Source organism: Petaurus breviceps, unplaced genomic scaffold (assembly GCF_028583685.1).
Source record: "Petaurus breviceps papuanus isolate PSGF00001 unplaced genomic scaffold, PetGlider_PUasm1.0 90330, whole genome shotgun sequence".
NCBI classification, from domain to species: Eukaryota; Metazoa; Chordata; class Mammalia; order Diprotodontia; family Petauridae; genus Petaurus; species Petaurus breviceps.
The window spans coordinates 525,456-551,951 of NW_027187219.1; the positions used below are offsets into that span (position 1 = coordinate 525,456).

At 37.1% G+C, this 26,496-nt stretch overlaps 1 protein-coding gene and 1 pseudogene across 2 annotated transcripts; both read right to left on the minus strand.

The window, feature by feature from the left end:
- Positions 1 to 1,285: 1,285 nt before the first annotated feature.
- On the minus strand, positions 1,286 to 2,176 carry LOC138177035 (olfactory receptor 5B2-like; annotated as a pseudogene).
- A 7,423-nt stretch (positions 2,177 to 9,599) lies between these two features.
- LOC138177036 (olfactory receptor 5B12-like) lies at positions 9,600 to 16,935 on the minus strand. Of its 2 annotated transcripts, XM_069108017.1 has the most exons (2): positions 15,923 to 16,935; positions 9,600 to 9,602 (listed from the first exon to the last, which is right to left on the minus strand). In XM_069108017.1, exons 1-2 carry the CDS (start codon positions 16,847 to 16,849, stop codon positions 9,600 to 9,602), a joined length of 930 nt encoding a protein of 309 aa, XP_068964118.1. In that variant the 5' UTR covers positions 16,850 to 16,935. The 2 variants fall into 2 exon arrangements, with proteins under 2 accessions (XP_068964118.1, XP_068964117.1); XM_069108016.1 differs by lacking the exon at positions 9,600 to 9,602 and having other exon boundaries at positions 15,878 to 16,935.
- Positions 16,936 to 26,496: the final 9,561 nt, after the last annotated feature.

The window sequence follows — 26,496 nt, forward strand, 5'->3', positions numbered from 1 at the left end:
AAGGGCTTTCCAGGCCGTTAGGACCATCCTGTGGTTTATATTCCTTCCCAAAGGTAGGCATACTGCAGTGGTAGTCTGGACTCAGCTCCATGTGACTCTTATAGAGATCATCACATTTTGAATCTAAGCATCTGGCCTGAAGATATCAAGAAATTCTGCAAACCAGGACATAATGTATTGTTTTGATGATGATTTATATTTCAGAAAGTGATAAAGAAAATAATAACATATGTTAAATTTCCAAGTGTGTCACAGATACAGGGTTTTTTTTTTTTCTGGAGAGCTCGTTCTTAAGGATCTCCCAACTCATCTCTGCTTCAGGGGCTGCGGAATAAACAATGCCACTACCATTGAAGCTCTATCTTCCAAGAAAATCTTGAAACTGAAGGAATGTTGTGAGGATCGATGTATCCTTGGACAAGAAAATGCATTGTGGTGTAGGGAAAAGATTATTGGACTTCAGATAGAAATACATGTTTGGAATCTTTGTTCTGCCCCTTTATAGTAGGTATCAAATACACATTGATAAAAATTGAATTGAATCAAACCATCAATCACATGGACAAAGGTGTTGTACATATTACATTTTAAGATGACTTATGTCTAAGAAAGTTCCCCCTTGAAACTGTTCAAAAATTGTGTAGCTGACTTTCCCTTCTCTAGGAATATTGCTACAAGTGCCATATTGCCCTTCAATGTGTGTGTGGGGGAAGGCATCCAGGTGGCACAGTGGCTAGAGCACTGAGCTTGGAATCAAGAGGAGTCATTTTCATGACTTAAATGGAGCCTCAGTCACTTACTAGCTGTGTGGCCCTGGACAAGTCACTTAACCCCTTTTGTTCAGTTTCCTCAACTGTGAAATGAGCTACAGAAGGAAATGGGAAACCATTCCAGTGTCTTTGCTAATGAAACCCCCAAATGAGGTCACAGAGAATCAGACACAACTGAACAACAACAAGAAGACAACACACACATGTTATTCATTGCACATAACAATCTTATATGATAGAGGATACTCTTAAGGCCCCTTAAACATAAGGAAACTGAAATGGGGACGTGCCTCATTGAAAAACACCTGCAACATTAAAGTATCTAAGACAGTATAAATTCAGGTCTCTCCTAACACCAAATTTGTGACACTTTCTAAAACATAATGTTGCCTTTGAAAAATATTGTGTTACAGTTCTGTATGCATAAAAAATAGCCTGCTTTGGGGGCTGGATCCCAGAGTGGGGAAAGTACAGACTGGGTTTTCTTTCTAAGGAAAAATATGATCGAATTGAAGTCACTGTCCCCTCAAAGCTTTTCTAAAGGAATTCTTGACCTCTTTGTTCCTCAGACTATAGATCAGATATATATATATATATCTAACATAGGAATGACCATGGTGTAGAACACGGGAGCCATTTTATCTGAGTCCATGAAATGGTTTGAACTGGGTTGGAAGTACATGAAGATTACTGACCCATAAAATATGGACGCTGCTGTGACATGGGAAGCACAGGTGGAGAAGGCTTTCTGGCGGCCTTCAGCAGAATGGATCTTTACAATGGTGATGAAGATTAACAAATAAGATGTAAAGATGACAAGAAAGGGGGAAAAGGCGGTGAATGAGCCTAAGATAAAGACTATTAACTCAGTGATGTGAATATCAGAGCAAGAAAGAAATAGGAGAGGGGGAATATCACAGAAAAAGTGATGGACTATGTTGGACCCACAAAAGGAAAGGCTAAACATGTTTCCTAAGACTATGGAAGAGGTCAGAAAGCCACAGATGTGAGCACCATTAAGCAAATGTGCACCTACAGTTGATGTCATGGTAGTGGTGTAATGTAGGGGCTTACAAATAGCTGCATGGTGATCATAGGTCATGGAGGCTAAGAGAAAACTTTCAGTAGTAACAAAAGCCCCAAAGAAGAAAAACTGCGTAGCAATCCATTGTAGGAGATGACCTTGTACCCTGTGAGGAGCCCAGACATTACCTTGGGAGTAATAGCTGAAGAGTAGCCAAAATCCACCAGAGAAAGATTACTGAGATCAGAGCTACTATCCCCAAGTTCCCTACCAGTGTGATGAAGTAGATGAAGGTGACCATTATGAAGAGAGGAACTTGAAGCTCTGGGGCATCTGTTAATCCTGTGACGATGAACTCATTCACTTCTGATCTGTTCTCCATAGGTGTCATTTGAGAGTAATATCATTCACCTGCAACAAAAGTGTAACTGTCAGAAAAATCCTCTCTGGATAATGAAGGACTCCATTTTATAAAACATGCTTAATGACCTATCTTCTGTGAGGGGGTAGAAATAATCCATCAAGGAACTAAGAACATCTCTGTACTTGCCATAGAAGATATAGTTATCTTCTCCTAGAATCTGCTAGTTCCCCAAAATTCATTCATCTTTTTTTCTCACAAAGAGAGAATCCTTTGTGCATTACTACTCACTTCATTTAATTTCCTACAAATTTAACTATCCCCAATGTAGCATTTCCTACTTCAGAAAAGGGAGATGTGTTAATCTGTCAAAATAAGCTTAAGAAGGGACATTATTGTTGGTCAGTGGTAGAGAACAAGATCATTTCTTATTAATATGCTTCACTCTGATGAAGAGAGGAAAGAACAATAAAATACAAGATGGAGGAACCAAATAGGAGTTCAGTTAAAAAAAACTGAGAGAAGGGAGGATAGGATCAAAGAAAGTTGGCTATGAGTTTGCTCATATCCTCCGTCATCCTGAATTTTTTGTAACTTTATATGCTATGCAATATGGGTTATAAAATAGACTGAAGTCACCAGTTGCCAATGGGCACAAAGCGCATAGTTGTAAGAATTATGCGTCCAAAAGACCACTGGTGGATTACTTAACTATAAATGTATGGTTTCGAAATTTGTTTTCTTCACTCAGTCTGGCACCTTTTTAATTCTCTTTCACTGCCACTCTGGAAACAGAAGGAGGTCATAAACAGGGATGTGTGTCCTTTCATTCACTATATAGCTTTTTGGGTCCCAGAGAGCTCACCAATTTTGGAGTTACCCTCCTTCAAGTTTAAGATAAAATCTTACTTACAGCAAGCTTTTCTTGATCCATTGATCTCAATTTCAGTGCTTTCCCCATTTTGATTATCTCTAATTTTTCCTGGATACAGCTAGTTTGTAAACTGATGTTTCCATGTTATTTGAATAGATTATGGATGTTTTGATGTCAGGGACTGCATTTTACATTTCTTTGTATTCTCCTTGCTTTGCATGGTGCTTAACACATAGCAGGCACTTAATAAATGTCTATTAACACACTAGTGAAAAAGTACTAACCTTCAATGTCCAAACTAAGCTAAGTTGACCTTTAGGAAACAGACAACTACATAGTCCATTCCCAGCTCTTCCCACCTTTAAGCCTTTAGATCTTGGAAGAACTTGACACAGTTGTGCTTCACTCACTTAGTTTTAGAGTATTTTATTTCATCTCTCTCACCATGAGTTACTATTAGTTTTCTTCAAATTTATATAAGTAGACTTCCAAATGCTATCTATAATAATTTGTATCTTTAGAAATATGTATAGTAAACAGAATCTCAGAAAATCTCATATCAGCATGGTTGCTCAGAAGTCATCTACTCCAACTCACATCTAACCAGTAGTCACCTCTATCAAAGCCAGTCATAATGCATGAAAGGGTGGAAAAGGAGATCTGGTTAAGGAGGAAGAAAGAAAGATAACAGATATATAGATCTAGTAGCACCAGGGGGTCCCACCAAAATTATGCATTCCATGCAAAATAAATTAGTTATTCTAATACATGAAAACAAATCTGGCCGCAATCTAGGTACAATTAAACTTCAGAGATGGGATTCATAACTTGAATGTGGTTCTGGAAAGGTTTTTCCCTTATTTGAATGAAATAAATTACAACAGGCTACCTTAATTTTTTAAAGTGATGAAATGTATTCATATAAAGAAATCCAGTAACCACAGTGGGAAAGTGTATTGCGAAGCATTTATATTACTATCAGTTTATTACTGATGGGTGTCTGACATCTGCCAGAATGTTTTCCCTTATTCTGCCTCCCTATCTCTCAATGCTTTCCCTTTCTCTGTCTCCATCTTTCATTTCTGTGTATGTATCTGTCTCTTCCTGGCTCTTTCCCCCCACTTTTTCTTTGTCTGCCTGCTTCTCCCTGTGTTTCTTTATCTGCATATCTAGCTAGCTAGCTCTCTTCTCAAAGATCAGCTATTGATTTCTTCATGAAAATCATATTTGTATATATCAAAAGTGTGAAATGAAGGAACTAATATGAGAAAACTCTATCCTGAATTCGACTCTCATGAAGCATGAGGAAATACTAGATAGGATAAAAATAAATGAAAAAGTTACAAGAGTAGGGGAAAAGTAATTAAATCATCCTAAAGTTTGAGGGAGACAAAGAAAAGAAAACTAGCAGCATTAGGCTTGGGGAGAGTCAATTCCAGACATTTTAGAGGAAGGGTAATGTAGGATCCTATGGATTAATTTTATCAGGAGTTCAAACTTGAAGGAATAGAAAGATTTCAAGAAGAAAATTTTGAATATACAAAAAGAAAAATGGAAAATTGGGCAAATTTTGATACGAAAAAAATTTGTAGAAAAGAAAAAATAGAAATGTAACCATCATGCATACAAAAGTAAATCCTACCTCATACTAATAGATTTTGAGGAGTGCCAAGGCTAAAGAAGTATGGAAAGCCAAATATTTTTTAAAAGTGTGGTTTAATTGAAAGAAAAGGTTATTTTGGGAAAAAAGGATAATCAAATGAGGAACTGGACTGATTTTCAAGGTTAATGAGAAGTACAAGGAATGACAAGGAAAGGTAAAACTTCTCTGTTTGCATTTTCTTTTTATTTTCTTCAACAAAGAGAATGATCTTTGGATTTAGAAAAAGAGAAAAACTAAGATTTGATACCAAAGATAATAAGAACTAAAACTCATATTGGTGGGAGAATGGAAGAACCATTTTTGTAGCATCAATTTTGTGCCAGACACTTTGTTCCATTTCATAAATATTGTCTTATCTGAGTCTCACAACAACCCTGTGAGGTAGGTACTATTATTATCCCCATTTTAAATTTGAAGAAACTGAGGTAAATGGAGGTGGGTAATATCCTAAATGTCTGTGATGGATTTGAATTCAGGACTTCCTGAGCCCAGTCCCAGAACTCTATCTATGCTACCAGCATTGCTTCTTTAAATTTTGAAGGTCCTTTAAATATATTGGCTCATTTGATTCCCACAACAACTTTGTGATGTACATGACAATAAAGAAAACCAATTTGTCATCACACTGAAGAGAGGCACGATATCTAGACCCACACTGGTGGTCCTCTTTAGTCTACATTTGGAACAGTATGTTCTGTTGTAGGTTTAACATTTTAGGAAGGACATTGATAGGCTAGGGATCTTTCAGGGGAGTTTAATCAGGTTGGAGAAATACTGTAAAATTTTGCCATATTGGGATTAGTGGAAGGAACTGAGGGCATTTGGTGTAAAAAGATAAAAGATGAGCATTAGGGCAGGGGTTGGGATTAGTTATCTTCAGGGTCTGAAGTTATCTGCAGGACTGATATATGGAGGAAGGATTTGCTTTGTCTTATTTGTATCCAAATGGAATAGCCATGTGGAAATATTAGAAGATAAGAAGAAACAAATGTAGGTTTCATGTAATGAAAATAGTCCAAAAATATTTCTATCCAGAAGGGGAAGTGGCTGTCTTAAAATGTGCTGGATTTCCCCTCACTTAAAGTCTTGAACATAGGACTAGTTCAACACTGCATGGATACACAGACACACAGAGATTCGTACAGAGACACACAGAGACATAGATACATACGTCTATATATAGATATAGATATATTTGTATACTCATAGACATTTGAGGCATTGAGATAGAGACAGAAAAGGTTTTTTTTCTAATTTTATTGAAAAAAAATGACTCCTAGACCTTCTCTTTTTCACTGTAACCATGAACAACTCATCTCACCTTAGAGCCTCAATTTACTCAAAAGGCAAAAGAGGACAGAAGGAATGAAACCTACATGATAGAACTGTTCTGGGAATAAAAGGAGATAATACTGTAAAGTCATTGAAAATCTTAAAGCTCAGTGAAAGAGTTGTCTACTGTTACTTGAATTAACACTAGTGTTACTGTATGTTATCTTTTACAAACTCCTTCATGTCTTTTACTCCTAGGATATCACTGACCTCAGTTTACTCATTGATAAAGAAAAGATATTAAACTAGATGACCTCTGTTGTCCTTGCCATGTCTGAATTGATGATATTATGCCTTTTTTTAACCTGTATTAATTTTAAAGATATCGTTAGTTTTCATAACTCTACAGTGAAAGAGTTTCTTTTACCTAATGTGGTTAATGTGAGACTGATAGGAAAGGACAAAGTAAATAAAACTTTATCTTATAGACTACTAAAGGAGTAGGAAAAAAATCTATTTTTACAACTAATGAATATAAAGGATTTTTCCTTGAACATAATAGAAATTATATTAATTAGAAAGGAAACAACCAAATTTAGAGTCAATATTTATAGTAATGTCTGTCTCAGACATGGTATTGTGTCATTTTTGTCATGGATACTATTGAATCAAAAATGTCTAAACATAGACTATGACAGTCCTTTCCATTGATGTACTCAAGGTTGGGTCCTCTTGAATTCTTATGTCTAGAGAGAGCCCTCCTTGGTCATCAAGGTTGACAAAGTGATTTGATTTTCATTCTGAAATGCCCAGGTGTTGGTGAACAATACTCTTTTGGAAAGATTATTGATTATAAATCTGAGGACTTGAGTTCTAATATTGCTTGGACACTCACTAACTTTATCTGAGATTTCCTGGAAGTTAATCAATCTTTCTGCACTTCTGTCCATTTGAAAATTAGAATAATATTTCTTATGCTATGGAGGTCACACAATGATTGTGAGAAAAGTATTTATCAAGAAATAGATGCTATAGACATGAGATTGAACACTGTGCTTCAGTGCAAGTTATTGGGCTTGTATGTGTCAATGGATAAGTAGGTACTGAGAAACACAAAGAAGTAGAGAAAAGAGGACAGAGGTGCTAATACACTACAAAGTACTAGGGATGTAGTGTGGCATAGTAGAAAGGACTTTGATCTTTGAGTTCAAACGATGTAGATTTAACCCCACCTCAGACCCTTATTAAATGTGTATCTCTGGATAAAACACTTAAGTCAATCAATCTCAGGTTACTTATGTGCAAAAGGAGAAAGGACATACTAATAATATTATTTATTTCAAACTCTTGTTGGTAGATTCTAATGACAAAATCAGTATAAAGCTCTTTCCAAATGTCATACAAATGTGAGCTATTGACATTCTGGACAAGGACTCTATCTCACCTAAATTTTCATATCAAACCCCTCCCTAAAGTTTTCAGTGTAGTGCCTTGCACACGGTATACCCTTAATCAACATTATTAGATTAGGTATCCATTTGGACTACACAATCACCCAACCCTCAAATGGCTCTTTCAATCCCTAAAGGATGAAGAGCTTGAAAAGCTGCAAATAGTAGATAATAACAGTTGTTTATAGAACCCTTCAATATTTACACACATGTTCCATCCATGATTTCATCTGTGCCCTAAGACAGTCCTATGAAATAAGTACCACAAGTCTAATTATGCACAGTTTATGGATAAGGAAATGGAAGTGAAGTGACTTATCCATGGGGAAAGAGAGTCACTGTTTGAGAAACACAAGGTTTTATGCAGGTCTTCCTGCCTCTATGTCCAGCAATGTTTCCACTATGCCATTTTGGTGTCCACACTGCACTGCAGTCTTGGGATTGGATATCCTAGAACCTAACTGACTTGATATGGAGAGAGGTGGCCAAGATTCCAAAAAGGAGAGTTAGATAAGAAATTTTTATTCAAGTTCTGGCCTTGAAGTCTCAAGCCTAGGAAGCATATAATTGTATTGGATAAAGTCTTCACTAATCCCTGGGTTAAAGAGTTCAAAAGTTCCTAGTGGCAGAGAGGTCACTCCTGGCCATTGCTGTGACATGGATGGCAGTAGAGTTACTTATGCCAACTGATATTATCCCTTTAGTTCAGTGTCAGGAAGAAGAAAAGAAACTAGATGAGTGAAGGAATGATTCAGAGAATTTGACCCACCAGCTCGATTCCCAGCAGTGAGTCTGAGAGTTGAATGTTTCAATGCCAGTGGTTGAAGTCATTGAAGAGGCAGAAACTTTATGCAAACCTAGAGTGCTGAAGCTCTTGGGAGATGGTGCCACCTTGGAGATACCTGGCAGTTCTGTTGTCAACTCATGAGTAAAATAAACCATTAAATTCTCCTCTCACTATGGGGGGAAAACATTTTCTCATGGGTCTTTTGTCATTCTTAGCTTCTTGTTAGCAAAATGACAGAGAAGGGACCTGTATAAGACCATTGACAAAAGCTGGCTTCTATTCCTGCTTCTACCATCTCTTAGCTAGGTGACATTGACCAAATCATTGAATATTTCCAAGTCTCTCTTATTCTTCTTTCAAATTTGTGTAATAATTTCAGAGCTGAAAACAATCAGAAGGTTTTGGTGAAGATAAGGATACATGATATGTGATAAGGAACATGAAAGAGATGTGGGCTATTGAAACTTCTCCACAAAGTGATGTAGTGAGAAAAATCACTGTAGTTGGTGCTAGAAAATCTGGGATGGAATTTGAGGTCACTGTGAAACATTAGGCAAGTCACTCATCCCAAATGAACTTTTATTTCCTTATTTGTAACATACAAATAAGCACATTTATATGACTAATTATCATGATCCTAGTCAGAATAGTAATTTATAAATTAAAAATTATGTTGCTATTATATTGAACACTTTTGCTATTCTTTCTTGAAAATCTACTCAGAGTTCCTAATTTACCTATTACCCCAAACTCCATTTCATCCCAAACTTCATCTCCATCTGGTTCAATGGCAATTAGGGGAATATTGTAGTAATCATTTGTCAAGGTTTAAGAAGAGCCTTGGACAATCTCCCTCCTTTAATTCTTGAGGACAAGATGCAGAAATAGACAGTAAAGAGCACAGTGTGGCAGATTCAGAATTTTTTAATACTTAGATTCAAGAAAGATTCAATAAGGGCTCAACATCAGTTTAGAAGCTGGTATCTCCTAATCCCCTGCCTGCTTTATCTCCCCGACTATGCAAATTCAATGTTTTATTTGCCTTCGATACATTTTATGTTCACTTACATGTCTATGTTTTTTTATGCAAAAATTTGGTTCCTCATGTACAAGATGCTACATTGTTTTTGTCTTGGTATACTCAGAACCTACAGTAGGCCTTAATTAAAATAGTGGACTAAAATTATTGTAGAATTCAATTGATATATCACTTACTTGGATAAACCAGTATTGTCCTTCTTATCAAACTCCCAGATGGCAAAAATCCAGGAGGGACAACTATCACATGGAGTGATCTTTTCAAGATTCAAAAATATCTCAGTAGGGCAGGATTTACAATTAAATCTAAGGTGATGAAATTGTGAAAATAAACAAGCAAAATTTGACACTTGGGTTACTTACTGTCCAATTGTGTTTCCTCCCAGAAATTGTACCTCATGTTCTAACTCATACAACCAAGTTCAGGATCTGTTTGTAAATGTATTTTTTTGCTAGTATGGGGGCATCTTTGCATTCTTCTAATTGCTATTGATGATAAGTTTTGCCTAAAAATCTCATGGGAAAATGCATATTATTCAGTTATAATTATAAAGTTCTTAATTTTATGCTACCTATAATTCTAAATAAACATTTATAAAACTTCAATTAAATGTTACAGATATTTCATGTAGCACATTCTAGAAGCTTTAAAATAAATAATCCAGGAAGAATTCAAATTCTCACTCTTACCTGTCAGGTTTCATGATAAATTACTTCTATTAATTTTGTTGAATTGAAATAACATTCATTAAAATGACAAATTAGAGTATATTATCATGATACACACACACACACACACACACCTATATATGTAGGTGTGTGTGTGTTAAGGGATCAGTAGGAATATGCAGTCTCCCACCCCTCATATTTCCTCTTCAGTTACTAAAGAATGTCCATTTGGATAACCACAAATAGAGAATAACTGGTGTTTATAGAACATTTTCATGTTTGAAAAGCACTTTATGTAAATTAACTCGTTTAATCCTGATGACAAGCCTGTGTGTTAATTTGATAGGTGTTATTATGCATATTTTCTGGAGGCGGAAGATGGGACTCTGAAAGATGAGGTGACTTGTCCATGGGGAAACAGCTAGCAAGTTTCAGAGGTAAAGATGTTAGTCAACAAGCATTTATTATTTGCTTACTATAGCACTGTGCTAAGTGTTGGGGATACCAAAGAGGCAAGAGCAAGGTCCTTTTTAGTCCATTTGGGTATCTATAATAGTCAATGTACCTTATTTGTTCAGTTGTTCTTAAAACACTATTGTTATTACTGACACAACAGTCTCTCAGTTCTACTCATTTCCCTCTTCATTATTTTATGTCTGTCCATGTTTTTGGAAGACTATTGAGCTCATTATTTCCCCTAGCACAAAAGTATTCCATCACAGTCATATACCACAACTTGTTCAGGCAAGGTTTTTATCCAGATCTTTCTGACTCCAGGTCCATCACTTTTCCCACTTTGCTGCATATGCTCTCTAGAGGAGTCACTAACCCTTACATTACACTTTCTAGAACCTAGCTGGTATAAGGAGATAGGTGGATGAGATGGCAAAAGGGAGAGTTTTCCAAGCACCTTCATATGAGTGTCTTGGGTGTGAAGTCCCAACTTTTATATGAACACTTCCCCAATTCCTGTTGCTACCTATTCCAAAGGCCTTAAATCAAGAGATATTATCCACGGCCATTGCTGCTGCAAGGATGGAGGCAGAATTAGTGACCTTCCTTCCTGCTCAGTCTCAGGATGTAAAGCAGATGAATGAGTGAGTGACTCTAGTGATTGCTGTCTCTGGGTTGGTCCTATGTCCATGAACCCTAGTAGTGAAATCCTTGGAAGTCAATAGCTGAAGTTCTAAATTAAACAGGATCCTTAGACAAAACTAGGAGCACAGCAGCTCTTAAGAGACTATTTTCCCTTAGAGACAACTGGCTGCTTTACGGTCACCAGATATAAAATATGCCATTAAACTCTGTTCTGACCATAGGGACAAAACTCAAATCTTCCAGGAGACCATTTTCTTAACTGTGTTCCTTTGTAAATCTGACTCATTGTTAGAAAGAACCCTTGATATGGAAACCAAGGCCTAGTTTCTAGTCATGGCATTTCCTTATAGTGAGGCCTCAGGAAAGACATTGAACTTTTCAAAGTTTTATTCTAGTCACCTGTAAAGTAAGGATAAAAACCCCAGCTGTGTATATCTTGGAGGAATATTGTGAGGATCAATGTATACTTGGACATAAAAAAATGCATTGTGGTGTAGGGAAAGGGTTATTGAACTTCAGATAGAAATGCAGGTTTCCAAACTTTGTTCTGCCCCTTTTTAGTAGCTACCAATGCACACTGATACAAATGAATTGAATCAAACCATCAATAACATGGACAAATGTGCCAGACTTAGTAAATTTTATGATTACTCATGTCTAAGAGCTAACATAAGAGTACTGGAATTTTTCATGCTGTTCATGATGGTATATGAGTATTTAAATGGACAAAGCAGAAGGTATATGTTTGATAATATTAAATAGAGTGAGAGGTATCTGGAAGCAGTGATATTAGGTAAACACCAGAGCAGGCACCAAAGACCCAGAAGGAATTCTTTTCTTTTGGTGTGTGTTGGAGGGGTGGGAGTTGGAGGCAGGGAGGCCATCAGGGTTTAGTTACTTGCCCAGGATCACACAGCTAGTAAGGGTCTAAGGGTCTTCATTTTAACTCATTTTTACTTCGATCCTACTAGTCCAGGAATGGTGCTCTATCCACTGAGCCACCTAACTGCCCCTCCAGTGGGAATTCTTGAGAGGGATGGAGGGAAAGGATCACAGAATCCTAGAGTGAGAGGACTCTCAGAGATCATCAAATCTACTCTATACCTGAACAGGAATATTCTCTATAACACACCCAATATATGGAAAATCCACCTGAAGACCTTCAGTGATGAATTATTCAATGTAGGTTGCTAATTATGAATTGCTCCATTGGTTAGGAAAGCTTTTCATTATTTCAAGTCAAAATATGCTGGTGAGTATTGCAGCCATTCCTTCCTATTCTGCCTTCTGGGGCCCAACAGAATGGGCCTAATCTCTCTTCCAGAAGACATATCTTCAAGTACTTCACCTAACCATACTGAAATTTTTATTCAGCAGGATAAATATATTCATTCTTTAATTGTTCTTTATGTAGAATCATCTCCAGTAAAGCTCACCTTTGCATGATCCAGGTATCAATGTCCTTTTAAAATGTGACAATAAGGACTGAAGAAAATACTCAGGTGTACTCTGAGAGGGGACAGCTAGATGTTGCAGTAAGTTAAGCACTGGGCCTGGAGTCATGAAGATCTGAGTTTGAATCCAGTCTCAGACATTTACTAACCATGAAATCTTGGGCAATTTGCTTAGTCTCTATTTGCCTTAGCTTCTCATCTGTAAAATACAAAGGCTATAGCAGCTACCCATGTTTCCCCGATAATAAGCCCTCCCCTTACTGTGTAAGATTCCTCTAAAATAAGCCCTCCCCCGAAAATAAGCCCTTTGAGATTGCTACTGTAGTGAAGGTGATCCCCTGCGCTACATGCTACATTACGGTACCCTCTGTATGCACTGCCCCTCCCCCCCCGGTGAAACGCATGACACGCTCCGAGCTGCATCCAATCAGAACTGCAGCAGTGAGCGCGTCATCCTGTTCTTTATTGAATTCATTATTGAATAAAGGTACATTTTTTTGTTCACATTTACCTGTTTATTAAAATTGCTGTCAATGTTCATTAAAATAAGCCCTCCCCTGAAAATAATCCCTCCAGTGTTTTTCTGTCCTAAAAAAATAATAAGACAGTGTCTTATTATTGGGGAAACATGGTAGCGCCCTAGCATAACCAAGGTAGCTGCCAACACAGGTTCCTAGATCTGCTTTTCTAAAGGAAAGCAACTCAAAATGGATTAGCAATCTTACTTTAATCAATTAAACATATATCATTTACCTAGTTCAGAGGAAAAAGTCAGCATCCCGAACTTTGGAGAATGCAAACAAGTTACAAGCAGAAATTACAAGCAGACAGAGAAACAGATCAGAAGACAGGCTTCCAACTGTCTGACCATTACATACATACCTAGTCAGTTACCAGAGAGGGAAGCATCAACATCTGGGTTTTCAAAGTCAGGGGGCTCAATGGCTGCCCAGAGTCTCATTTGGTCAAATCACACAACTCTTCTCAAAGTGAGCCCCAAAACAAAGCTTCACATCTGGGTATATGTAGCCTTCTCCTTGCTCAGAGAATGTCAAAACCCTCTTGACCCACTTCACAAAGCAACAAGGCCTTAGTATTCCTGAAAAACAAGCCTCCCCCCACAGGCTCCAGGTGACCCCATTCTGCCTATTAGGGGGAAGATTATATTTTCAAATCAAGGAAGGTTCTCAGAGTCACTTAAGCCTATCAAAGGGCCTAGGGGCAGGGCAGCCCATAACAAAGGCAATGGAGAAGAAAAAGTTAAACCATTTCAGCATCTTTTTCATGAACACCTCGAAACCAATGTCCATGGGGCTCACTTAGAGTTGGTCACAATGGAATGACTGGACAATGAAAACATCTGAAAAGGGCAGAGGATAGCAGTACCCTCACCTCCCTCATTTGGGGCAAGTGGCTTCTTGATGTGGTCGAGTATGGTATTACTACATTTTCTTCCAAGAACACTATTGACTGACATGATATCCATAGCCCATTAATACCCACTGTACTTTTACAGATAAACCATGCCTTTTCATAGTGACCTGGTACCAGTTGCTTTCAGGATCTCCCAATTCAATTCACAGATGGAGAATGCGAAGTGTCAAAGTGTGGGAAGAACCACCAAAGACTTACTACATAGTTGGGCCTCAGTTACTTCTTCTGTGAAATCTATTCTTGCTTTCAATTTGAAGTCCCACTATAACCCCTTTCAAAGTCCCTCTGTGCCCATGAAGACTTCTGGGCTCACATAGACCAGGTTTAATTATGGTTAATGGCCCACAAAAACTTAATAATCTCTCTCTGTTTTTGTCTCTGTCTCTGTCTGTCTGTCTCTCTCTCTCTCTCTATTTCTCCCTCTGTCTCTGTCTCTTTCTACTTAGCTTGTTATCCCTGAATAGAGGTGCTCCTGAAAAATCAATTTTCATGCTGATAATATATAGCATGTTCATAAGTTTCTTCCAATGTGGTCAAGATGGTCTCCAGATGTTATAAAATAATTCATGTTAGTACATCCTGGTCAACCTTTATTTCTTCTCATGGACAAACTAAAAGAAGTAAAAGAAATCCCTCACAGGAACCCCTATTCAGAAACTGAAATAGATAAAGTAACAAAAGAACCAATTAGCGTGAATGGAACTGACATTGAGTTGGCATCAAAATATTATACTGCCTGTCATTACAATGAAATATAATTCTCCCACAGGATCAAAGGTCTTTCTAGGTCATTAAGACCATCCTGTGGGTTGTATTCTTTCCCAAAGGTAGCCATACTGCAGTAGAAGTCAGGATTCAGCTTCATGTGTTTTTATAGACATAATTACATTTTGAGTCTGAGCACTTGGATTGTAGAAATCAAGAAATTCTACAAATCAGGACTTAAATTATTGTTGATGATGTAGATTCCATAAAATGATAGAGAAAATCATAATATGGACTAAATTTCCAAGTGTGTTACAAATGCACATTGTTGGGTAATTTTTTTTTTCTTGGAAAGTTGGTTCTTAAGCATTTCCCAGCTCATCTCTGCTTCAGGGACTGCTGACTAAGCAATACCATTAGCATCAAAGTTCTATCTTCCAAGAAACTCAGGGACTTTCCTCTTGAAAATGTTTTTTTTAAAAAGTATATCAGGGTGGGTAGGTGGTGCAGTGAGTAGAGCACCAGCCCTAGAGTTAGGAGGACCTAAATTCAAATCCGTACTCAGACACTTACCACTTATTAGCCATGTGACCTTGGACAAGTCATTTAACTGCAATTGCACTGCCTTCCATCCTCTAAAAAGAAAAAAAAGTCTGTAGCTTAGTTTTCCCTTTCTAGAAATTTTTCTACAATGGCCATATGTGTATGTGTGTGAGGGGGGAGGCATCTAGGTGGCACAGTGGATAAAGCACTGGGCTTGGATTCAAGAGGAGTCACTTTCATGACTCAAAGGAATCCACAGTCACTCACTAGCTGTGTGGCCCTGGGAAAGTCACTTAACCCAGTTTACTCAGTTTCTTCAATTGTTAAATGAGCTGGAGTAGCAAATAGGAAAAGTTTCTGGTATCTTTTCCTAGGAAACATCAAAATGAGGTCATGAGGGATCAGACACAACTGAACAAAAACAAGAAGCCATCAACACATATTATTCATCCCACATAACAATATTATTTGATAGATGATGCTGTTAAGGCCCCTTAATCATAAGGAAACCAAGACTGGAACTTACCTCTATCTATCCAATACAAAAGTAACTAAGAATGTTTATATAAATCTTCAGTATAACTTCACCTCTCTCCTAACACCAAATCTATGACTCATTCTACTACATAATGTTGGCTTTGATAAATTTTCCATTACACTTTTATATGCATAAGAAAAATTGCCTGATTTCAGGGCTTGCCCAGAGTGGAGAAGTTACAGTTTGGATTCTCTATCTAAGGAAAAAGATGATCTAATCTAAGTGTCTGTCTCCTAACAGCTTTTCTAAAAGCATTCTTGGCCTCTTTGTTCCTCAGACTATAGACCAGAGGGTTCAACATAGGGATGACCATGGTGTAGAACACTGACACTGTTTTGTCTGTTTCCATGGAGTGATTAGAGCTAGGTTGTAAGTACATGAAGATGATTGTCCCATAAAATATGGACACTGCTGTGAGATGGGAAGCACAGGTGGAGAAGGCTTTCTGGCGACCTTCTGCAGAACGAATCTTCAGGATAGCGATGAAGATTAACAAGTAAGAGGTAAAGATGACAAGAAAGGGGAAAAAGGCATTGAATGACCCTAAGATAAAGACTATTAACTCAGTGATGTGAGTATCAGAACAAGAGAGTTCTAGGAGAGGGAGAATATCACAAAAAAAGTGATGGACTATGTTCGATCTACAAAAGGAGAGGCTAAACATGTTTCCTATGACTATGGAGGAGGTCAGAAAGCCACAGATGTACGCGCCACTAACAAGATGTGAACATACCATTGATGTCATGGTGGTGGTGTAATGTAGGGGTTTGCACACAGCTGCATGGCGATCATAGGCCATGGAGGCTAAGAGGAAACTTTCAGTAGTAACAAATGACACAAAGAAGAAAAACTGTGTAGCACATGAATTATAGGAGATGACCTTGTCCCCTGTCAGGAGCCCAGCCATCACCTTGGGAGTCACAGCTGAGGAGTAGCCAAAATCCACCAGAGAAAGATTACTGAGGAAAAAGTACATGGGAGTGTGGAGGTGGGAATCCCACCAGATCAGAGCTACTATCCCCAGGTTTCCTACCAGGGTAATAAGGTAGATGAAGGTGAACATTATGAAGAGAGGAACCTGAAGCTCTTGGGTACCTGTTAATCCTATAAGGATGAACTCTGTCACTTCAGATCTGTTCTCCATAGATGTCATTTGAGAGTGAGTCATTCACCTACAACAAAAGAATAACCATCAGAAAAATCCACCCTGCATGATAAATGACTCCAAGACACAAACCATAGTCAGAAACATATTTTATATGAGGGGCAAATATAAGGAATTAAGGGACCAATAGCACCTAGATATGTTTTCATAGCAATTACTCTATGTCCCCAAAATCCATTTATCTGGTTTCTCATAGTTTCCCATGTGTTACCGCCTTTTTTTCTATCTTGCATACTTTTCCATATTACATACTTGACTTGCAAAGTGACATATCCAACTTTAGGAATGCTAAATACCTTATTTCGTGGTAAAATCAGGGTAAGAAGGGAAATGAGCTCTTTTCCTATGAATATGTTTCATTCTGATGAAGAGAGAAAAGAGGAATAAAGGTAAAGAAGTAATATAATAAGAGGAAAATTAAAAAAAAAAGATTGAGAGAGTGGGAAAGAGGATCAAAGAAAGTTGGCTGAGCTTTCACAGGAATCCTAGTTAGTCCTAGAATCATAGTGGCCATAAAGTCTATACAATGGACTGGATTCACTAATTCCTGAGGAGGAGGAAGCACCAGTGGAGACTACTTGCCAACAGTGAGAGCTGTCTTTCAAAAAGACCACTGGTTGATCACATAGTAATATGTATGATTTCTAAATCTATTCCCCTTGCACAGTCTGTCCCATTTTCACTTCTTCACTACCACTGTGGAAGCAGATAGTGTCCACAAAGAGTCATTTTGTCTTTTCATTGGCTGAAGCTTTCTGGGTCCCAGAAAAATCACTATACCTTTGATTTAGCCTCCTTCAAGTCTGAGCTAAAATCCTCCCTACAGGATACATTTCATGATCCACCACAATTCCAGTTGCTTTTGCCTTTTGGTTTCTTCCCTTTATCCTGTATATAGGTTTGTTGTACATTGTTACTTGAATGTTGTATAGAGATTGTGAGCACTTTGAGGGCAGGGACTCTATTTTCCCTTTCTTTTGTTTTTAATGCTCAGAGTGATGCTGTGCATACAGTAGGCATTTAATAAATGCTTATTGACTCCTTGATTGACCAGTGATAACCTTCCCTGTCAGAACTAAGCAAGGTGGACTTTGGGCATCAAATACATAGTCCATCTCCACATTCCACCATGAACATTTACAGCTTGGAAGAATCTGTCACAGTTAGGTTTCACTAATTTAGCTTCATCTCTAAGAACCATCAGATATTAGGAGAAAGTTTTCATAGAAGTTATAAGTAGCCTGCGCCATGCTATCTATATCAAGTTTTACCTTGAAAAACAAAACATAGAAAGCAGATTAAGAGAATCTTAAGTCAGTATATTTCCTCTACCACTTACCTCAGCTCACATCTGACCAGCAGTCACCTCCACCAAAGGCAGTCAAAAGTCATGGAAAACTGGAAAAAAGAGAAGAGTTTCTTAAGTAGGAAGAATGAAAAATAGTATATATATATATATATATATATAATGTATATTACTCTAGTAGCCTATTGAGGTCTCCAAAGAATTATGCCTATCAAGAAAGATGAACTAGAATCTCTAACTCAAGGAAACAAATATGGCTGCTAAGATAAAATTTAGACTAGAGAGATGGAACTCATGACTGGAATGTGGTGCTGGAAATCTCTCTATCTTATGTGAATGAAACATGATAGTTAATGGTACGCCGTTATACTTTCTTTAGAACTGAGAATACAGAATCATATATGGATACCTAGGAAGTAGTGTTGGAAAACATGATGGAAAGCATTTATACTGCTATCAGCATAAAAGTATATTATTATAGCCATTATTTATATTTAAAAAGAGAGAAAATCAAGAATTTAGTAAACATCAGAAAGTTGGCATGAAGGAATAAAACATCAGTGATAGGGAACTTTTTAAAATCAAAGAAAATGTTGTAAACAGAGCTTAAGTGACTTGCTCAGGGTCACATCCTAAGTATCTGGGGTTGGATTCAAACTCTGGATTTCCTAACTCCAGCCAGCCCCAGTGCATGGTATTCATTGTACCAAAGCTGCCTCTAAAGTTTACCAAGTACTTTGAATACATTGAATCATTTGACCCCACAAGAACTTTGGGATATATTTGACTGACAAGAAAAACACTGATTTGAGGGCATAGTATTCAGATGTACAGAGGTGGTCCCCTGTACTCTGCATTTGGAGCCCTATGTGCAGGGGTGCATTCCACACTTTAGGAAGGACATTGATAGGCTAGGAATTCTCCAGAGGAGTTCAGCCAGGATGGAGAAGGACTTTGAAATCTCGTTATATTAAGACTGGTGGAAGGAACTGAGGGTGTTTGGTGGAGAAAAGATAAAACAGGGGTGTCAGGGCAGGGGGTGGGATTAGTTATCTTCAAGTAGATGCAAGACTGACATATGGAGGAAGGATTCAGTTTGTTTTCTTCATACCTAAAGGGAAGAACTGGGAGTAAACTATAGAAGTGAAGAACAACAAACTTATATTTGAAGTAAGGAACATGTTCCAAAACTACTATTTGGTGGAAGGGAGCGCTTTGACATACACTGGATTTCCCCTTGATTAAAATCTTGAGGAAAGGGCTAGTGGACTACCTGTTCAATATTTTTATATAGATACATATACACTAATATATGAACATGTGTATATTATATATTGTATATACATAAATATATATACAAACACATAAATTCTATAAACATTCACACACATAAATGTGTATACACATAATATAAAAAGACATATATGTATATATATATATATGTGTGTGTGTGTGTGTGTGTGTGTGTATGTATTAGTGAAGAGAACAGAGGCAGAGACAGAAAAAGTTCCTCACTGTATGGGAAAATATGTCTCCTAGATTTTCTTGTTGTCCCTGTATGTATAGAAAAGTACCTCATCTAAGAACCTCTCTTCACTTATATGTGAAAAGAGGATAATATTCATGACTCCTGAATCACAGGACTGTTCTAAGTATAGAAGGAGATAGTTCTATAAAGTTCTTTGGAAACCTTAAACCTCTATGTAAATGTTATCTACTGTTATTATATTAATTAGGTATACTACTACAGTCTGTGATATCTTTTTTTTGAAGAGGGAATAACAAAAAAATTTTACTCAAAGTAACTAAAATCATATAAATTTTTTGGAGTCAATCTACCAAGGCTCATACAAGATCTGTTGTTGTTCATGTCCAGCTCTTTGGGACTCCATGGATTATAGCATGCCAATACCGTCCATAGGGTTTTCCTGGCAGAGATATTTACAGTCTGTGACATCTTTGACAAGTTTCTCAAAGTCTTTTACACCTAGGATACTATGGACCTCAATTTATTCATTGAACAAGGGATAACATGAGACTAGATAACTTCTGGGATTCATTATAGTTGTAAATCAGTGATATTTTTAACCTGTACTCATTTTAAAGATTTTTTCAACAAAAGTAAAGGATGAGAAAGGAATGTACTGAGATAAAAAGAGGGAGGTATAATGGGGTAATTTATCTCTCATAAAAGAGTTAAGAAAAAGCTTTTACACTAGGGAGGAAGAGAGGGAAGGGGAGGGGCAGTAAGTGAACCTTACTGTCATAGGAATTGGTTCAAAAAGGTAATGCCATACGTACTGAATTGGGTTATTGAAATTTATCTTACCCCATAGTAAAGTAGGAGGGGAAGGGGGAGTGTTAAAAGGGAGGACAAGGTAGTAGTGGGGTAGTCAGAAGCAAAACACTTTTGAGGAGGGACAGGGTGAAAAGAGAAAGAAGAAAATAAATGGTGGGGATGGGATAGAGGGAGATACAGTTAGCAATGGTAATTGTGAAAAACTATGAAGCAAGTTTCTCTGATGAAGATCTCACTTTTCAAACATATAGAAAACTGACTCAAAGTTATAAAAACTAAGAATCATTCCCCAATTGATAAATGATCAAAATATTGATCAGTTTTCAGATGAAGTAATCAGAGCTATTTATAAACAAATGAAAAAATTCTCTAAATCTCTATCAATTGGAAAAATGCAAATTAAAACCATACTGAGTTACTACCTCATACTTATTAGATTGACTAATATGATAGAAAAAGAAAATAACAAATATTGGAGGGTATGTGGGGGGGAGGGGATGAGCCATTAGTGCATTATTGGTGGAGTTGTGAACTGATTCAACCATTTTGTAGAGCAATTTGGAATTGTGCCCAAAGGGCTATAAAACTATGCATACCCTTTTACCTAGCAATACCACTACTGGCTCTCTAAAACAAAAGATATAAAAAACAGAAAAAAGTAAAGTGACCTATTATGTGCAAAAATATAACAGTTCTTTTCTGGGGGCAAAGAATTAGAAATTGGTGGGATGCCCATTAGTTGGGTAATGGCTGAACAATTTATGGTATGTGATTATCATAGAAAACTATTATTTTATAAGAAATGATGAGGAAGATGCTCTCAGAAAAACCTGGAAAGACTTTCATGGACTGATGCAAATTGAACTGTACTATGTACAAAGTAAAGCAAAATTATGAGATGGTCAGCTGTGAACAATTTAACTATTCACATAAAAACAACAATTCAAAATATTTCTGAAGGACTTATAATGCAAAATGCTATCCACGCAAGAGAAAGAGGTGATAGTGTCTGAATAGAGACAAAAGCATATGTAAAAAATTTTTTTCTTGATTTTTTATGGTCTACATTTTCTTTCACGACATAACTGTTATGGAAATGTGTTGCATGATTACACATGTCTAACCTATAATGAATTGTTTGCCTTCTCAGTGTGGTGGGGGTGTGGCGAGGGAGGAAGGGAAAGAATTTGGAACTAAAAGTTTTGAAGATTAATATTAAATCTTTTGCATATAACTGGGGAAAATTAAAAAATAAACAAGAATCAATTTAAAGAATGATTTTCATTAGTTTTCACAATGCTACAGTAAAATGATTGTTGTTCTAATGTAGTTAATGTGGAACTTGTAGGTAAGGCAAAATAAATAATTGAAACTTGATCCCAAAGATTATCAGGGTGTAAAAAATATATTTTTTAACTTAAAACAATGAAGGATTTTCCTGTAACATAATAGGAACTACATTTCATAGCATACAAACAACCAACTTAGAGTCAGGATTTATAATAATATTTCTCCTACATAGTACTCTTGAGGCATTTTGGCAATCACTACTATTGAATCAAATAGGTGTAGACATAGTCCATGACAATTTCACTGATGTACTAAAGGTTATATCCTCATGTGTTCCCATGTCTACAGAGAGAGCACTTCTTGGTTGTCGGGGCAGATTAGGTTATTTGTTTTTCACTCAGGAATTCTGAGGTGTTGGCAGATAGTACTATTTTGGAAAGAAGACTTGAATAGGAATGTGAAGAATTGGGTTCTAATCTTGCTTGGATCTGCATTCATCTTTTCTGTGATTTTGCAGAAGTTAATCAGTTATCTTAGACCTCTGTCTCATCATTTGGAAAATGGGAATTATATTTTACAAGTATGGAGGTCACATACTGGTTTTGAAGAAAGTATAAGCCAAGAATGCTATATACAGAGTTACCATGATCAGCAAAAGTTATTGGACTTGTACATGATAATGGGTAAATGAGTGCTGTGAGGAAAACAGATGGAAAAGAGGATGGAGTATTAAGACACTGTGATTCACTGGTGTGGCAATGTGGTGTGGTGGAGTAAAAAGTGGAAAATTGAGGATGGTATTTATCCTTCCCCCATATGCCAGCCCTGTAGGCACCTGAAGATAACTAATTCCAACCCCAGTCCTGACATCGACCTTTTATCTTCTTTAGCCTAAACACCTTCATTTCCTTCCACCAATTCCAATATGACAATTGTATCTAACAGCTGTTGAGACAGTTAAATGAGAAAAGCAATACAAATCTCTTTCCAAATATTTGGGACCTATATAAATGTGAGCTATTATCATTGAGGGCAAGGACTGTATACCATCTAAATTTTGTTATCAGTCCTCTCTCTCAAGAGCTTAATGCAGTGCTCTGCACACAGCATCCTTTTAGTCACTATTACTCAATTAAGTGTTCATTAACACTATAGGGACATCAGTCCCTCAAATTGCTGCTTCAGTTATGACCTGAAGGATAATGACCCTGAAAAGCTGAACATAGAAAGTAATAACTGGTGTTTATAGAGCATTTGATTGAACACAATCAACTTTCACGAATTTCTTTGAGCCACAACACAATCCTGTGAGATAAGTACAAAGAATAATTATGCACAATTTGTGAATAAGAAAAGGGGAGAAGTCAAGTACCTTACAAATGGGGAACCAGTAAGATAGAGAAGGATTCTTTCTGGATCTTCCTGACTCCAGGTCCAGCGTTGTTTCATTTTACCCTGTTGCTGTATACGTAAGCACTGCATCCTTCCATGGGATGTTCTCGATGCTAGCTGACTTGATATGAAGAAAGGTGACCATGACACCAAAGAAGAGAGTTAGCCAAGAATTTTATATTCAAGGTTTGACCTTGAAATCCCAAGCCTAGGAAGCATGTTATTTTATTGGAGAAACTTTTCACTTGTCACTGGTGTAAAGAGTTCAAGGTTCCCACTGGCAGAGAGTTCACTTCTAGTCACCATTTTGGCACAAATGCCATAGTTAGTAATGCCAGTCCCTATCCTCCATTCAGCTCAGCCTCAGGAAACACAAAAGAAACTCGATGAATGAATCAAGGACTCATAGAATGTGTCCCACAAACCGTTAGCACAACACTATATAGTCCTATATAACTACCAAAAGTCCTATAGTAGAATGTTCCAATGTCAATAGCAAAAGTGAGGGATGATGCAAGGACTATACACAGTCCTGGGAACTCTGTAACTCTTGGGATATGGTAGACACTTGGCAGTTCTGCTGCAAAATCATGAACAAAACAAATCATTAAATTCTGCTCTGAACATGGGGGGAAAGTCAAGAGTACCCACAGAGACCATTTCCTTGAGGGGACTGTCATTCTTAGCTTGTTATTACCAAAGTGAAATAGAAAGGGACCTGGACATGGCCATTAATAAAAAATTGAGTTCTGGTCCTCCTAGCTATGTGACTAAGTTACTAAAATTCTCCAAGTCTTTGTTTATTCATCATTGACATGGGTATAAAAGTCTCAGAGCTGAATGCAATCAAAAACTTTTGGTGATGATGTAAGAGATGTAGGATAGTCAAAAGTCTTAGATAATTTATATTTGAAATGGGTATAATAATCTCAGAGATGAACACAATCAAGAAGGTTGGGGAAAGAACAAATATGATAGTGAAAATGAAAGACATGTGGGATAGTGAAAAGATAGTGAAAATGGGGTAGTGAAAAGGTCCCCGAACTAGGTTTTAAAGATCTGAGATGAAATTAGATTGTCATTGTGAAACAAAAGGCAAATCACTTATCCTGGATGAGCCTTGATTTTCTCATTTTTAACATGCAAATAAGCATAATAGTGTGCTCTGACTCTGAGGATTATTGTGAGGAGAGTGATTAATAAATTCGTGAGGATAGCAATTTGTAAATTATAAATGATGTTCTTATTACTCTGAATATTACTGCTGTTCTTTATAATATACTCAAAGCTCTCAATTTCTCTGTCTTCCCAAACTCCATCTTATTCTGTCCCACTCTACTTGGTAGCTCTGGTTCTCAAGGATACAGGTCCTTAAAGTTTGGGCTCAATGGTAGGTCGGGCAATACTGTAATAATCATTTGTCAAGGTTTAAGTAGAATCTTGGAAAATCTCCCTCCTGCTATTCTTGAGGACAAGATGCAGAGAAAGATAGGAAAGAGCACAGTGTGGCAGATTCAGAATGTGTTAAATACTTAGACACAAGAAAACTTAATAATGGATCACTCTATCTTGGAAGGTGGTCTACCCTAATGCCCTGCCTCCAAGTATCAAATGCAATGGTATTTGTAAAGTACTTAATCCAGTACCTCTAACATAGTAGGTGCTATATAGCTGTTAACTAGCATCATAATCATCCTACCACTGGTATCCTGGTTATACTCTCACAGAAATTCTGTCTATCACATGACCTACCAGTGATACCAAATGAGTCATTTGAAAATTTACCAAGTAGTAGAACAATAACGTATCCAGAAGTTGGGTTTAAACTGGAAAATTTCAGCCTTGATACTACCATAAGGGACAATATATTTGGCTTCCTCAGAGCATTTCTGATGGTCCATGACAGTTTCAAGAAGACTTTTAAAGAGAATTCCAATTCAATCTGCTTTACAAACCTCCAGATATTTTGGCTTCAAGAATACAAAATTTCACAACATCTTCATAATATAAAGTCAAAGGTTTCTTGGTTAATGAAATATAATTATAGAACGACTGAAGGAAATAAGGGAGCTCCTCTGGAGGCACTGGACAGAGTGAAAAGTATGGAATGCAATGGCATGACTATCCATTAGGAATCAAATTGCTTCCAAATGTGGAGCCCTTGTGGTAGTGTGGAAATAACCCAAAATATTGAAAATCTCAAAGAATGACTCATATTTATTTTTAAAAACAGGCTGAAACTTTAATTTAATATTTACACATAACCCTAAGTTGTTTTGCACATGGTCATGGCAATTTCAAATTGTTACAGTAACAAACCTAAAATGCTTCCAACTTGTGCCTATTTGTGATCACAGAGGAAAATGATATTTGTAACACAACTGAGAGATAATTTACTACTTACAGTAACAATAAAATATGGCTAGCTCTGACTCCTTGAATGATGATTGCAAATTCCCAAAGTATTTATGAACCACTGAATGGAAAACATTGCAGTAACTAAGCCATTTAACCTCTCATCTGTCTAGCTATTCTGGCTCCCACTCCAGCCTTACCTAAAGTAGGTATTTAGTAGATATTTGTTGAATTTCATTGAAAAAAAAGTGAATGGAAGTTCAACTTTGACTCAGATGCACCATGGGTAGGGTGTTAGTGATAACTGTAGAATGCACATTCTTCAAAACCTTCATTCTTGCCTGACAATAATGACTGTAATTTGGGGCGGCCAGGTAGCACAGCAAGTAAGAGCACCGGCTCCAGTGTCGGGATGACCTGGGGATCAAATCCGGGCTCATATACTTAGCACCACACCCAGCAATAACTGAATGTGTAACCTTGATCCAGTTACTTAACCTCGATTGCTTAAAAAAAATAATGACTGTAATTGTCCTGGTCAGTGAAGCCTATTGTGTTTATTGAAGGTATTTGTGTGTCCACCTTTTATGCTGTACTGGCAGTCATTGAATGTAAGTGCCTACAAAGAAGGTACTGTGCCAAGTGCTGTGGATGCATGTTGAAAAACGAAAGAGTCCCTGCACTCAAGGGTTCACATTCTAATCAAGGAGATGACACATATAAATTCTTTCAGATACAAGTGTCATATAAAGGACTAAACTGCATTGACAGAGCAAATGGGAACACCTCTTCCTAAATATCGTTTCCACTCATATTATCTGTTTAGCATTTTAATAATCACAAACTACACCGATGTGTAATGTCTACTAGCTAACCGTTTGGCAATGCCAATACCTTCGTTTTGCTTTCTAAGATCAAGAAGAATATGTCTAATGCCTCTCACACAAGACACATCTTCAAATCCTTCACCCACCCACACTGAATTTTCATTGTCCAAAATTATTTTAT

Coding starts and splice junctions, on each gene's coding strand:
- LOC138177036 (XM_069108016.1), bottom strand. CDS start 16,849: ATGACTCACTCTCAAATGACATCTATGGAGAACAGATCTGAAGTGACA.